Source organism: Meriones unguiculatus, chromosome 18 (assembly GCF_030254825.1).
Source record: "Meriones unguiculatus strain TT.TT164.6M chromosome 18, Bangor_MerUng_6.1, whole genome shotgun sequence".
Classification (NCBI taxonomy): domain Eukaryota; kingdom Metazoa; phylum Chordata; class Mammalia; order Rodentia; family Muridae; genus Meriones; species Meriones unguiculatus.
The window spans coordinates 58,154,766-58,171,542 of NC_083365.1; the positions used below are offsets into that span (position 1 = coordinate 58,154,766).

At 38.4% G+C, this 16,777-nt stretch overlaps 1 protein-coding gene across 2 annotated transcripts in view; it reads right to left on the reverse strand.

Annotated features, from left to right (window-relative positions):
• LOC110560660 (contactin associated protein family member 5) overlaps positions 1-16,777 on the reverse strand; it is a 755,447-nt gene that overhangs the window by 154,145 nt on the left and 584,525 nt on the right. For both annotated transcript variants that reach the window (XM_060371591.1, XM_060371592.1), the window contains exon 14: positions 12,250-12,406. In XM_060371591.1, the coding sequence (XP_060227574.1) occupies positions 12,250-12,406 (157 nt within the window). The remainder of the gene's footprint in view (positions 1-12,249; positions 12,407-16,777) is intronic.

The following is a 16,777-nucleotide window of genomic DNA, read 5'->3' on the forward strand; positions in this document are numbered from 1 at the left end:
TCTCCAACCAAGGACCATGTATGGATATAACCTAGAACCTTTGCTCGGATGGATGTAGCCCATGGTAGCTCAGTATCCAAGTGGGTTTTCCTAGTAAGGGGAACAGGAACTATTTCTGACATGAACTTAATGACTGGCTCCTTTACCTCCCCCTCCCCCCAGGGGAGGAATAGCCTTGCTAGGCCAAAGAGGACGACAGTCAGTCCTGAAGATACCTGATGAGCTAGGGTCAGATGGAAGAGGAGGAGGACTAGCAGCGGACTTGGAAAGGGACAGGGAGGAGAGGGAGGGAATGAGGGAGGAAGCTAAGGCTGGAATACAAAGTAAATAACCTGTGATTAATATTAAAAAAATAAAAATTAATATAAAAAGAAGACATTAAGGGGATTTTATAGGACAGAGTTCTTGAAGATTCTAATATTCACCTTGAACACTGGGGGTAATAATGGAAATACAAGGATTTGAAGCAAAAGTCCAACAATATTGAACTATGTGGACAGCCAGGTTGGATGTATCCTAGCCATGAATTTAGAAAAAGTTAATGTTGATCCAAAGTTTCTGGATTCTTTTTCCTTTTGTGCTTTCCTTTTGTCAGTAGACACTGGAGTTGGGTAGATGTGACATGTACATTTTAAATTCTCCCAGATCACATGGCTGACAAAATCATAATATTTTGAACTGATAAGATTAGCTCACTGATATTTCCATAAGAAGTTCAGTGATCTGGGGCTAAAGTAGGTTGCTCATGAGGAAAGAGCATAGGGCAAATGAGGCACCCATGAAAAAATCGGTATAATGGCATAAGTACATAATCCTAGAGGTGGTACGGTGGAGATAGTCAGATCCTTTGAATTTTCAGCCTGACTAGCCTAGTCTACTTGAAAATCTGTTGGTTCTAGTGAGAGACAAAGTCTCAAGATACACGTAGAAATCTCCTGAGGAATGACACTGGAAGTTGACCTCTAGTCATCATGCACAAACGTGTGCATAGGCACACACACAGACACACACATACACACACATCACACATTCCATCATTTGATACTACCTCATTCCATTCCTTCATCCTATAACAAACACACCAATGTACTTAAGCACTTATTTTTATATGCATTCATATTTCTCAGTCTGAGTGCACAACTGTTCCCACGTTTTCAAATAAGGCTGGTATAGTTGTTCCAACTTAGCTACTTCTTTTATTTAAAATACAGCTCCCTAGAATTCTTGACCCAGTTTCTGGCCCTAAAGATCTTAACCCAGCTTTCAACTATGAACTTTGTATCATATTGATCCATTCATGATGAAGGAGCATGTTTCCCACTATCCTATGGATTCCACGACAGAGAATATACGACCTGACTTAGCCAGCTGAGTGGTATTTAGTCAACTTGCTGAAAATTCAGAATACCACATGGAGTAAAACATAAACTATGGTATAATATGGCATTTCTGGAAATAATAAGACAGTCATCTTATTATTTATTATTATTATCTCTTATTAGTAGAGATTGTCTTAGCTCCATAGCCATGACAACTAATTGAGCAGAGCATTACAGAAGAAGACAGGCCTATGATAACTGTGACAGTATTGTAGATACTCTCTAATCTAGGGAGAGATGGGATGGTCACAGTACTCTCACCTGGAATTCCAGACATTACTCTTTCCTTCCTCACCCCATCTGAAAGTTAAATTAGAAGATATAGGAGTATATAGTATGTGGGAAAAAAAATTGAAGAGGAGCCTCCATGATGCTGTTTAAATGAAGCTATCATTCAGGTTTGGGTAGAACTTTGAGGTGATACAGCTGTTTGAATGCCACTCATGTCTCAAAAAATAACCCTTCCCAGTGCTGTATAATTAAGTTCAATAAAATCAGTGGTTCACTTAGTGATACTTGGGTGAAACTGTTATTTGGATCTGTCATGAGTGCCCTTTCTAGAATGAATAAATACTTGTTCATGTCTCCTTAGGAAAGTTAAAACTTAATGTAATCTTTCTGTAATGATTTATCCTCCAAAATATTCACCACAGAATAGAATTTGTTATTATTTTTCTTTTTTTTTTAATTTCAGTTTATTTACCTTACCTCCCAAGGGTGCTCCCTCCCTTCTCTTCTCCCAGTCCCCACCTTCCTCTCCTTCCCCCTTCCCCTTTCCCTTTTCCCCAGAAAAAGAGAGAGCTCCTTGAACCACCTATTCTCACCCATCACAACAAATCATGTCAGGACTGAGAATATCCTCATCCACTGAGGCCAGGTAAGGCAGGGCTGCCAGAAGGAAGTGATCCAAAAGCAGGCAAGAGAGTCCATATTATAAACAGCCCCCACACCCTCCACTCACCAGGCACCCCACTTGAGGACCAAGCTGCCTCTCAGGCACATATGTGCAGGGGGCCTATGCCCAGACCATGCATGCTCCTAAGTTGATGTCTCACTCTTTGTAAGCTCCTGTGGGTTTGGGTCATTTGTCTCTCTCTTCTTGTGAGGGTCCTGTTCACTACAGGTTCTTCCATCTTTCCCTGTACACTTTCACAGGACCCCTGGAGCTCTGCCTCATGCTTGGCTGCAAGTCCCAACATCTATCTCAATCCACTGCCAGCTGGAGCCTCCCAGGAGGACAGTCAAGTTAGGCTCTGTCTGCAAGCATATTATCAAAGCATCATTAATAGTGTCAGGGTCTGGTTCTCTGTCTACTGTGTGGTGGATCTCAGGTTGGGCCACCTATTGGTTGGATGTTCCCCCAATCTTTGTTACCTCTATATCCCTGCATTTCTTGTAACAGGGTAATTTTTAAATCAAAGCTTTTGTCAATGGGTGTTGTTCCCCTCCTTCCACTAGTACTGTCTAGGAGGTGGTCACATCAATCTTCATGTCTCCCCCCTGACCCTGAAGTTAGGAGTTTGAGCTAGAGTCACACCCACATGCTCCCAGGACCCAATCCTGTTACAGGCCTCCAGCTTGACAAAGAGATGTTCCCCCATCAGTTTCCTGTCTTGTTCCCAGCTCCCTCACCTCCCACCCCTTTTCTCCTCACATCTGATCCCAACCCGTATTTCCTTCCCCATTCCTCCCATACCCAGTTCCCTCTCTTCAGCCACTTCTGCTGTCTATTCTGTTTCCCCTTCTGAGTGACATTCTGGAACCGTCCCCTGGGCCCTCCTTGTTTCTTAGCTTCTTTGGGCCTGTGGATTATTTCATGGTTATACTGTACTATAGGTCTAATATTCACTTATAAGTACGTTCATAACGTGAATTTTCTGGGTCTGGGTTACCTCACTTAGGATGATCTTTTCTAGTTCCATCCATTTGCCTGCAAACTTCACGATTTTCTTGTTTTTAATAGCTGAGTACTATTCCATTGTGTAATTGTTTCTGAATCCATTCTTTGGTTGAGGGACATCTAGGATTTTTCCAGTTTCTGGCTATTACAAATAAAGCTGCTATAAATACAGTTGAGCAAATGTCCTTGATTTGTGGTGGAAATTCTTTTGGGTATATGCGCAGGAGTGGTATAGCTCGGTCTTGAGATAAAACTGCTCCAAACTTTTTGAGAACGTGCCTAATTGATTTCCAAGGAGGTTGTACAAGTTCACACTCCCATCAGCATTGGAGGAGTGTTCTCCTTTCTCCATATCCTCGCCAGCATGTGTTGTCACTTGAGTTTTTGATCTTCACTATTCTGACTGGTGTAAGATGGAATCTTAGAGTCATTTTGATTTGTATTTCTCTGATGGCTAAGGACACTGAGCATTTCTTTAAGTGCTTCTCAAACTTTAGAGAATCCTCTGTTGTGAATTCTCAGTAACCCATTTCTCAATTGGATTACTTGATTTGTTGATGTTTAATTTTTAAGTTTTTTTTGTATATTTTAGATATTAGTCTTCTCTCTAATGTAGGGTTAATAAAGATCTTTTCCAATCTGTAAGCTGCCATTTTGTTCTCTTGACAGTGCCCTTTGACTTACAGAAGCTTCTCAGTTTCATGAAAATCTATTTATTCATTGTTTATCTCAGAGTCTGTGCTGTTGGCGTTCTGTTCTGGAAGTTGTCTCCCATGCCAATGAATTCCAGACTTTCCTACCTTGTCTTCTAATGGAGCCTCTGTTTTATGTCGACATCTTTGATCCACTTGGACTTGAGTTTTGTACGGGGGGGGGGGGGGTAAATATGGGTCTATTTGCATTTTTCTGCATATAGACCAGCCCCATTTGTTGAAGATGCTTTCTTTTTTTTCATTGTATGGTTTTGGCTTCTTTGTAAAAAATCAAATGTGCAAAGGAGTGTGGGTTTATTTCTGAGTCTTCAATTCAATTTCATTGATCAACCTGTCTGTTTCTATGGTATACCATGCAGATTTTTTTACTATTACTTTGTAGTATAGCTTCAAATCAGGGGTTTTGACACTGCCAGAAGTTCTTTTATTGTACAAAACTATTTTGGGTATTCAAAGTCCTTTATTCTTTTTATATGAAGTTAATGGTTGTTCCTTCTAGGTCTGTAAAGAATTGTATTGGAATTTTGGTGGGAATTACACTGAATTTGTACATTTTTGGCAGGATGACCATTTTTACTATGTTAATCAAACTGATCCATGACCATAGGAGATCTTTCCATCTTCTGATGTCTTCTTCAATTTGTTTCTTCAAAGACTTGAAGTTCTAGCCATACAATTCTTTCACTTGCATAGTTAAAGTTACACCAAGATATTTTATATTACTTATTGCTGATTTGAAGGGTGTTGTTTACCTAATTTTTTTTTCTCAGCACTTTTGTGGCTTGTATAAAGGAGAGCTACTGACTTTTTTGAGTCGATTCTGTACATTTTGTTGAAGGTGTTTATCAGCCATAGGGATTCTGTGGTAGAATCTTGGGACTCGCTTATGTATACTATCATATTATCTGCCAATAGTGATAATTTGACTTCTTTTCTAATTTATACCCCTTTGATATTCTTGTCTTATTGCTCTAGCTAGAACTTCAAGTACTATACTGAAGAGATATGGTGAGAGTGTTCAGCCTAGTCTTGTCCCTGATTTTAGCAGGAATACCTTAACTTTCTCTCCATATTGAACTTAATATTAGCTATTAGCTATTATATTGTCTTTATTGTGTTGTATGTGCCTTGTATCCCTGATCTTAAACATGCGGGGGTGTTGGACTTGTCAAAAGCCTTCTCAGCATCTAATGAGATGATCAAGTGTTTTGTTTCTCCTTTCAGTTGTTTACATGGTGGGTTATGTTGATGGTTGTTCTATTTATTTATTTGCTTATTTATTTATTTATTTATTTATTTTTTATGTTGAACCATTCCATTCTTGGATGATAGGTGATATTTTTGATGTGTTCCTGAATTCACTTTGCAAGTATTTATTGAGTATTTTTCCATTAATGTTCATAAGGAGGATTGGTCTGAAATTCTCTTTCTTTGTTGGGTCTTTCTGTGTTTTATGTACCATGGTGACTATGGCCTCATATAATCAGTTTGGCAATATTGCTTCTGTTTTTATTTTGTGGAAAAGTTTGAAGAATATTGGCATTAGTTCTTCTTTGAATGTTGGGTAGAATTCTGTTCTAAGACCATCTAGCACAGGACTCTTTTTCATTGGGGAATTTTTGATTACTGTTCTATTTCCTTAGGGATTATAGTTTCGTTTAAATTGTTAACCTGATCTTGATTTAACTTTGGTAAGTGGTATCTATTAAAAAACAAATAATCTATTTCATTTAGATTTTCCAAATTTTTAGCCTACATTCTTTGAAGTAGGATTTAATGATTTTTTTTGGATTTCCTAAGTGTGTTTTCATATCCCCCTTTTCATTTCTGATTTTATTAATTTGGATACTCTCCCTTTGCCTTTTAGTTAGTTTGACTAAGGGTTTGTCTATTTTGTTGATTTTCTCAATAAAAAGCAGCTCTTGGTTTTTTTGTTTGTTTGTTTGTTTGTTTTTTATTCTCTGTGTTCACTTCCTTTCTAGGTTATTGATTTCAGCACTGAGTTTGATTACTTCCTGCCATCTACTCCTCTTGTGTGTGTGTTTGTTTTCTTTTTTTCTATAGTATTTAGGTGAGTTGTTAAGTTGCTAGTATGAACTCTCCTCTTTCTTTATGAAGGCACTTAGCACTGTGAACTTTCCTCTTGGCACTGCTTTCATTGTGTCGTAGAAGTTGGGGTATGTTGTGCTTTCATTTTTCATTGAATTCTAAAAAGTCTGTAATTTCTTTCTTTACTTCCCCCCTGACGCAGTATTCATCAAGTAGAGATTGGTCCATTTTTATGAGTTTGTAGGCATCTATTGTTTCTGTTGTTGAAATCTAACTTTAATCTGTGGTGTTCTGATAGAATACAAGGTGTTGTTTCCTGTGTTTTCCTGGGTGTAGTTAACCTCTTTAGGTTGGAAATTTCCTTTTAGTATCTTCTGTAAGACTGGGTTTTTGGCTAGGTACTGTTTAAACTTGGTTTTGTCATGGAATATGTGGCTTTCTCCATCTTTGGTAATTGAAAGATTTGCTGAGTATAGTAGTCTTGCTTGACATCTGTGCTCTTTTAGAGTCTACATGACATACGTCCAGGCCCTTCTGACTTTTGTAGTCTCTTTTCAGAAGTCAGGTGTAATTCTGACAGGTTTGTTTTTATATGTGACTTGGCCTTTTTCCCGTGCAGCTTTTCATGTTCTTGTATATTTATTCTGTATATGTGTTTTGATTATTATGTGCTGGGAGGATTTTCTTTTCTGGTCCAATTTATTTGGTGTTCTGTAGACTTCTTGTATGTTTATAGGAATTTCTTTCTTTAAGTTGGGGAAGTTTTCTTCTATAATTTTGTTGGAATTATTTTCTGGGCCTTGGTGATTGATTGCAGTCTTCTTTTTCTGTTCCTATTATTCTTATGTTTGGTCTTTTCATATTGTCACAGATTTTTTGGATGCTTTGTGTCACGAGCTTTTTATATTTAACATTTTCTTTGACTGGTGTATCAATTTCTTCAATCTTATCTTCCACATCTAAGAGTCTCTCTTCTTTCCCTTGTATTCTGTTATTGATGCTTGTGTCTGTAGTTCTTGTTCTCTTCCCTAGGTTTTTCATCTCCATGAGTACCTTGAATTGTATTTTCTTTATTGCTTCTATTTCTATTTTTAGGTCTTAGACAGTTTTATTCATTTTCTTTTCCCATTTGGCTGTATTTTCTTCTATTTTTAAAAGGGATTTAACTCAGCCTGTTTGATTGTATTTTCCTGTGTTTCTTTAAGGTATATTTATTCAATTCCTTTACCTGTTTCATTGCATTTTCCTGAAGTTCTTTAAGGATTTATTTTCTTCTTTTATGACCTCTATAATTTTTATAACCTCAGATTTAAGATGGTTTTCTTGTGCTTCTGGTGTGATGGTATCCTCAGAACTTGCTGTGGCAGGATAGCAGGATTTTGCTGTTGTCATATAACTCTGGGTTTTGTTGCTGGTGTTCTTTTATTTACCTCATTCCATTTGGTTGACTCTGTTATTAGCAGGCCTGGTGGTCTCTGATGATACTAGGTCTCTGGGGTTGCAGGTAGAGTTTATGGTCTCAGATGGCTGCTGTGGTTTTCCTGCTGCTCCCTGATCGGTGCTGGTCTCTTAGGCTGACATCAGGGTGAGTCCTGGGAAATGGTGCAGGCCAGGGAACTGGGGTATGGGTCATGCAGAGAAAGTGGAGCACAGTGGGCCCTGGCCAGACGTAGTCACTATTGCTGGCAGGCTGTGGCAGTCTAGTAGATGGAGGAGGGGAACTCTTACTTGCTGCTCCCTGATCCATGCTGTTGTTGGGAGCTGAAGATTGTGTTGGGTACTGGGAAATGGCACAGGCCAGGGAACTGGGGTATGGGCCATGCAGAGGGAGTGCAGCACAGGAGGCCCTGGGGAGCTAGAACTTGTTCTTAAGTCACCAGTAAAACCTGGAATAGTTATCTCCAGATAGAGTCTGTATTTCATCAGTAGAATGTTAAGGACTTCTAGATTTCTTCTCCCTTAGGCCTTGCATTGAGTTGTTCAACATGTGATCTCATCGGTAAAGCAAGCAGCCTAACTGGAAAACTTTAGTTCCTTTCATTTGACTCAGTTGTGGTGATGTGAATGAGATAGTCTTTCATAGGCTCAGATGTGTGAATACTTGGTTTCCAGTTGTGGGTGCTGTTAGACTAAGTTTAGGAGATATGGGCTTGCTGGAGAAAATGTGTCACAAGGAGCAAGATTTGATGTTGCTAAGTTTCATGCCACTACCACTTTGATCACTCTGCTTCCTGCTTGCAGCTTAAGAGGTGAATGCTCGTCTTTGTGCTCTAGTCACAGGTCCTGCCTGCTGCCAAGATCCTCTACTATGATGGTAATAGACACTTGTCCCTCTGGAATTATAATCCTGAATAAAACCCTCTTTCTCTAATCTACTGTGGTTATGGTATTTTATCACAGCAATACAGAGCAAATTACGACCATTACTGAACAAGACCTAAAAGATCATGCTTCCTCCAGAAAGATCGTCAATATGTATATTTCTTACATATATATATATATATATATATATATATATATATATTTGTGTAGTACTAAGAGGTCTGGCAAGTATGGGGAAAATGTCTCAATTAGTCAATTGAAAGCTTTACGAGCATGAGAACCTGAGTTTGACAGCCAGACCCAGGTAAAAATAAATGTATGATGGTGATAGATGATGATTTTCTCTCTGTTTCATGGAAGCTGAGACACGTAGTTTCCTAAGCATCATCTGGTGAGCTGGTCTGGCTAGATCAGTGAGCTTCAGGACAAAACAAGATGAACAGTGATTCAGAAAGAGCACCTGATGTTGACCTCAGTTTTCCCACACTCAAGCATTCTTGTGTATGTGAATCTGTACACATTCTAGTGTGCTGGCACAGGAAGAAGTGGAGAAAAGGCACTGAGGTAAGTGAACACAGCATAGGTGATGAAGTTAACTCAGTCCATAAATGGTTCAGGAGTGAGTGAACTAATAATCAGGTCAATAGAGAAAAGCCTGGGATCTGAGTGGATTGCATCATTAGTGGAATATTCTGGAGAAGAAAGTACAGTAGTATTTCATCATGAATAAGTGAGGTATGGCAATTATTCCTAGTATTTACTGTGCTATGAACCAAGCCCTGACAGTTTTATGAGAAGGGACAGTGTGCCTCAAAGATAAAATAAACAGAAGAAGAAACATCCCCTTTTCAATGATAGTTTCCACCTTAGATTTTTTTCTCCTTGTTAGCATCTACAATTGTATAAAATGAAGATGCTTCATTCTGAACCTATAAATCTGCAAATATTGTCTAATACCAGATGTAGTTGGGCAACCACTATACACAAGTGAATCTGGTTACATGGGATCAGAAGATTTTCAGTGTGTTCCCCACCATGTTTCCTTTGTAACATAACCAACTAAAAATATTCACACAACTATCCTAAGCTTGAAGATGATACTTAGTCATGATCTCTCCTCTTGATTACTAACTTAATAAGATCTAGTGTCTAGACTACATTATTTGAAGTGAGAGGGCCCACTTTAAATGTGGGCTGTGCCATTTTCTGCCCTAAGAAGGTGATCTGTGCATCAGCATGCATCCTGTTTCCTGACCATGGACACAACATGAGAAGCTGCCTCATGCTTGTGACATCATGCCTTCTCTGCCATGATGGACTGCACCCTTTAACTATGTGCAAGATAGACATTTCCATAAGTTCATTTCTTGTATATGAAGGAAAGTGACTAACATGACCCTCTCCAAAAATGTGCTGAATTTGTCTTCCTGAACCTCCCATCAGATGTCTACTGTATCACGACCAAATAGATTGAGGGCCCTGTGGTTCAGAGAGATTTGTGCTTCATCCAGGACACAAGGTGGGTTTAGTTCTAAGTCTCTATAATGCTGTAGTAAAATTAACTTCAACGTATAGAGGAGTACCAAGGAAGAAGGAAGTTGACGCTTGACCTTCAGTCAACTTCACCTGACTTTTTCCAAATGAAAAGTTTGAGAAGAATGAGGCATCTAAAGAAACTCACTTTGTACCTAAGTACCTCTGTGATATTTGTAACTCATGATACACTTATTATGAAAGCAGATGAAGACAGTGCTTATTCTTTTCCTGAGATGGTTTGTGTGTGTGTGTGTGTCTGTGTGTGTGTCTGTGTGTGTATACAGGGGGATGTGTACATTTCCGTATGTATATATGTAATAGATTCCAGAGTACCAATGTGGATGACAATCCCCAGGTACTGCTCATCTGTTTTATTTGGTTATTTATTTGTTTGTTAAGGTTTCTTTGTAGACTAAAGGTTCTCAACCTTCCTGATGCTACAGCCCCTCATGTTGTAGTGACCTCCAACCATAAAATTATTTTCATATCTACTTTGTAAATATAATTTTGTTGCTGTCATGAATTGTAATGCAAATATCTGTGTTTTCAGGTGAGTTTAGGTGACCTCTGTGAACCAGTCATTCAATCCCGAGTAGGTCTTGACCCACAGGTTGAAAACTGCTGTTTTAGGTGATCTCTCTTTTTAAAGTTTCTCATTTAGCTCCAAGGACCCACTTGCCTCCACCCCACCAATTCTGGGAAATAAGACCCTGCCACCTTGTTCAGCTGCTTAAAGAACTTACTTATGTGGATTCTGGAAATTTAGTTCAGGTCTTTATACTTGTGTGGCAGACTCTTTACTGAACGAGCCATCTCCTACACCCCAGCTTACTGATCTGGAATAAGGTTTTGACTACAACTTAAGTTTCATTGAACTCCTCTATGACAGCAACAATTAGAACAACAAAACCACTATACTCAAAAGAAATCGTAGCTTCTCTGAGAGAAGCTTGGCAGGGATTCTCAGTTATAATTGAGAAACATTTGAGAGAGACACTGAGGAAGCTAAAATGGCAGGCTGCATGAAATTCAGCCCAGAACTGACAGGCAAATGAGTGGACATGCTACCTGTACAGTTTTGTAACTGATATAGTGAAAGCTGAACAGATTTTATGAAGCATAGAAAAGATGTTGAACTGATAGATACAGGAACTTAAATATCATCTCGCAGAACTGAGCTGGTGTAGAAGAGCACTAGGAACCTATTGTCCAATAGGCTTGGTGTGAATTCTGGCATTGCCATTGGACAGGCATGTGTAACATTGACAATTATCCTTTAACTCTTCTGTAATTGACACGTCTCAACCTCAAGGCCCGTATTCTTATGGAATATTAAGCATATATGAGAATTATGAAATCAGTAAAGCCAAAATCAATAAGTAGAATAAAAAAGTTTAATTTGGTGTTAAAAGTCATTAAATGGAGGTAAAGGCACTAAACGTTAGTGGTAAAACAAACAAACCCTTCTCTTCATGCTCTTACCCAACATGTGTATTTCAAAACTGAACTCAGAATCTGGGAGATGGCTTGGAAGTAACATGATTGCCTTAAACTGGGAGGATCTGAGTTGATCCCCAGAACCCATATTAAAAGGTCAGGTATGTATGGTTATAAAGGTTAATATTTCCAGTCCTGGGAAGATAGAGACAGGCAGATCCAGCTAGCCAGCCATGACTACTTGATGAGTTCTAGGTCATGGAGTGATCCTATATGAAAACAAGCAAAACAAATGAACAAAAACAAAGACAAAAACAAAACAAAAAACAACAAACAAAAACAAACAGTCAAAACAGGTTGTATCTGCTAAATGACAGTGCTAAATGACATATAAATGTCCACACACATGCATAGACACTCAGAGACACTAGAACATCTACACACACTCAAACACACACACACATACAGCACACAACACACAGCACACACACACAGACAAGCATACATACAGGGGAAGGGTATGGAAAAAAAAAGACTGAATTACAAACTCACATTACATTGAATTCCTTGCTTAGAATGGAATTCTCAGAATACTAGAAGGTTTTGGCACAAACCTCATTATTACTCCTCACCATGCGAGAGTGGACTTTTGCATTTTTTTAATAATTTATTTACTTATTGTATATGAGTGCCTTGCTCTTATATTTGTAAACCCTCTGCACTCAGTGTTCACAGAGGCCATAAGAAGACCTTATATCTTTTGGTATTAAGGACAGTTATCAGTCAATGGATATATGGATGGAGGCTGGCCCCTTATTTCTGTTGAACTTGTCTGCATCTTTCTATCTTAGTAACAATTTTGGGCATCAGGTAACATTTCCTGTCACTGTAGGAAAACTGAAGTTCTCCTTACCATTCATCTGTGTCGGCGTCACAAGTACAAAAGTGTTGAATGTCCAGGCAGCTCTCCTCTAGGCCACATCCGCACTGCTGGACTCCAGGAACAGAACCTCCCCAGTAAGGGTGCCTTTCATTGGCCCTCCCAACCCACCAGCTGAATGGGGCTCCATCTGAAAGACAAGATATTTCAGAAGTGAGGAGTGCAAGCTGAAAGGCTACAGAGGACTCACAGTGGTGTGTGTGTGAGTGTGTGTGTGTGTATGTGTGTGTGTGTGTATGTTCAAATTCGGTCCTTCTTTTTCTCCCTCCCACCATCTTTCCACACTTTCTGGATTCCATTTTCTCTTTCCTCATTTATCTCATCCAGTTTTCTATATGTTTTAATATACATACTTATGCACACATACCGGCGTGCATGTAAAAGGTATTTTTATTAAAAGAACACAGTTAAATATTGATAAATGACGCCATTAAGCAGAGTAAAGGAAAAATTCCAGGTTACACAATCCCTCCCTTCAAAAAGCTTTTAAAATGTCAGTTTAAGTGGGTCAGTGCTACACGTGTTTCAGGGACTACCCATGTGAGAATGCTGTTGAACCAACACTTCGCTCAATTAAAAAGAAAACCGAACTTTCACAACCACTGCCAAAAATGAATAAGATAATCTGAATACTTTTCAAAGGCCGAGATGGTCTACTTTAATACATAGAGAGATGAATTCACATATCCACTATAAAAAAAATTAATCAAGTCAAAACTAGGAAAAAAAGAGCTTTATATTCACTTTCATGATTTGTGTGTTATTTCTCTTCTGTCTGTTCTTTCTCAACATGTTAGTCACCTAATTTTACTCTCTCTTGGTCTTCTTTCTAAATTTAAACCAGCTTTTAAACAAATAACAGCACACACACAAATGCATCTGGCTTCCATTGGCAATGGCTTCCTTTTCTTATCTTTGCTTGGCATAAGGATCCTAGATACTTAAAATAAAAGTATTACTGGCTGTCTTACTTGCAAAATTTAAGATTCTACTGTTGAGGCTGGGGATATGGTTCAATTAGCACTGAGTGTTTGCCTAGCATGCAAAAAGCCCTGGGTTGGATTCCCAGCACCATACACATAATCTAAATATAATGGAGTCGGCATCTAGTCCCAGCACTAAGGATGTAGAGACAAGAAGATCAGAAGTTCAGCATTGTCCTTAGCTACCTAACAAGCCAGAGGCCAACGTGGGCTCCAAGAGGCACTGCCTCAAACAAACCAAACAATTCTAAAGTGCAGTTGCAAATTTCTGCATGTGTGTACTACTATGTGGGACATTTACCCAGGCAAGAGTTTGTTGTAGAGGGAAATCCTTATTTTCATACTGTCTCTACCTATATATACAAAGCATCCACTTACTCTGAATTGTCCACACAGTTTAATCTCAAAGAAGTCTTTGATGCAAACAGGCAAAGGAAAGACATTCGTAAGTCCAATGCTATAAACCTTGAGAAAAATAGTGGAAGGTGTTTATTTTGGGTGCTGATTCCTGAGAAGATCTGGAAAAGTCCACCATCATCCCACCACCATACGTGGCTTAAATTCTATACCCCCTTTAGTACTATCTCCTTTATTAGAGTTCTCTATGTCGATGTCTGCTAACTAGTACTCTTCTCTTACGGTTACCACTAAATGAAGCAAACATCCCCATCATCTCAAGTAATTCAACCACCTTTAAAAACTTCACATAAATTGCCTTCCTTTTAAATCCCTGGCTAGAAAAGCCACACTCAACAGCTTAACAGCTGACAGGTTACTTTACCTTAATTGTATATAAAGAAAGAAAAAGGAAGAAAATGAAATAAAAATATTTAAATATGTATGTATAAAAGCTGGGGAATCAAGTTTTTTTTTCCTTCCAGCTTCCTCTTCTTTATTTCCCCACCATTATAAAGTAATGGAGATAGCAGAATATGAGAAAACTGAACACCACAAACTATGCTTGGTTTGCCTTAACTCTCAACTCAGTAATACAGTCAAGGAAATGATCTACATGTAGTTCAGGTGCAAATTTTGGCATTTGGAAACATTGATTTTTTTTTCTATCGAGAGAAAACTGCTCTATAAATAAAGCAATAGAATACTGTTGCTTAATTATACTTAAAATATTGAGTTATTGGACAAACAATTACTTCAGTGTTTCTTTTTCTTTCTTTTTTTATTAATATAGATTCTGGGGATTAAAATCTGGTCCTCATAATTGCAAAACAAATACTTAACCCAATGTGCCATCTCTCCCTCCTGAAAACATAATCCATTTTATAAATCAATTAGGTATGAGCCTAGTTTATGTAGGCATGGGTCAATTATGCCTCTCCTCATATGAGAAACCCAGGTGAAGTCATGCAGTAGCCTCTTCGAACAATTAGGTTTTAATCAATGGAATTCAAATCGGAGAGTCCTCTTGAATTTTGAATTGTTAAGGTACTTTAAAAAAAAAGAGAGAGAGAGAAAAAAAAGGAAAGTAAACACCCTGCCTCTCAGTGATGGCTGTAGGAGAGCTGGGACATTAAGGTGCATCTGCCCTCAGGAGCAGTGTAGCCAACCTTATAAGCAATACCAGCAAGGAGCTGGAGAGCCCTGTGAATGTAGAAACGCTGCTGTGCTAAGTTCTTGCTGCCACCAACATTGCTTCTGTAATTAATTTCATTTTGTTTTGTCTCATTCTCTTCAGATAATTGTTATTCTTACTTTATATTTAATTTTAAGTAAAATATACTTACATCATCTCCTTACTTCTTTATCCTATCTCAATCTCTTCCCATGTCCCATTGCTCCAATTCTTTCCTTTTATATTGCTAGTCTCATGATGATGATGATGATGTTATATGCATAAATATATCAATACAACCTGCTGAGTTCAATTATTGTTGCTTGTTTGCATATGATTTCTGAACTGCCCTCTTGGTATGAAGAAGCCAGTTAGAGAGCTCATCCCCAGGAAGAACTAACTGTCCCTCTCAGCAGTCATTAGTTTCTATCATTCTTTGTCTACAAGTTGTTGGTCTCAACCACATTTCCCCTTCCATATTAGCACGTATACTGGTATTATCATCATTAATGTCTTGCTTGAGCAGCTCTATTGTTGACGGATTATTCATATAACTTCCCTGTCATTGTAAGGAGAAACAGTTTCACAGCGACTTCCTGGTCTTCTGGCTCTCATAGTTTTTCCACTCTCTCTCCCACGATTTTTCCTGAGCCTTCAGTGCAGGATTGGTATTTTGGTGTGGTACATGTTCACAGCTTTACATTCTGGTTAATTCAACATGTCAAAAGGAAGAATAAACTCTATCTGATTTTAATTCAGTCCTATTTTGTGCCCTACAAACTTCATATCTATACATATGAATCCTTTCAATTATGATGTTTGAAATTTTCTTCCATTTATATGACCATTTTTCCTAATGATGGTCTTACCTCATCTCTGAGTCTTCTTTTCTTAAGATAGGGTCATAAGTATCATAGACTATGTAATAAAACACACTATGTAATAAAAGTTGACCTGGAACTTCTAATCCTTCTGTCTCCATTTTCTAAGTACCAGGAACACAGGTGTCTACTGCTATGCCCAGTTTATGCCATGCTAGGTACAGAACCCAGGGCTTTATGTGTGCTAGGCAAGCATTCTGCCAACTGAGCCCTTCCTCCAGTCCTTCAATTCTGAGTCTTAATGCTTCCCATTCATGCATTCACTTAGAAGACTTTCTGAGAACATTAGGGGAACCATACTCATGACTAATCACTTGTAAATCAGTGAAACACTGTACTCGTTTTTACAAACTTAGCCATGGGACCAAACAATATTGAATATATGTTTCAAATACCTTCTTATTGCTGTGAAAAAAACAAAACAAAACAAAACAAAACAATAAATCTTTGACAAAGGAAGGCAACTTAAGATGCAAATGTTATTTTGGATTACAGCTCCAAAGTCAATGGTGGCAAAGAAGACATGATGGCAGGAGCAGGAGGCCTGATGGTCACATGGCATTCACACTGCATCCATAATGCAGAAGCAGGGAATGAACAGGAAGTTATAGTGAGCTATAAACACTTAAGAACTAGCTCCAGTGGCTTACTTCCTCTAATGAGACTTCATCTCATAAAGTTCTGCAACACTCCAAAAAGTCCCACTAACCAGTGAGCATGTGAAACCTTGTGGGGGAAGGTGATTCATATTGAAACCACAAATCTACATGAATCCCTCTCTCTCTGTGTATATATGTTAGACACACATATAAATATAAATTAAATATAAAGAATTATTCATAAAATAATAATGTATCTTCAATCATAGAATCTGTGCGTTATCAGTTTCTCAGTTCTACATTGTACAAAGGTCATGGTGTGATGCATCAGTGATATGAATTTTAAAAGGTTTTGGGTGTGTTGATGGTTCTCTCACCATCCAGAAGAAGAGTGTGTCTTAAACTATGAAGAACATAAATCTGCCTGAGACAGACATCCAAACACAGCTCAGAACTAGACACCGACTT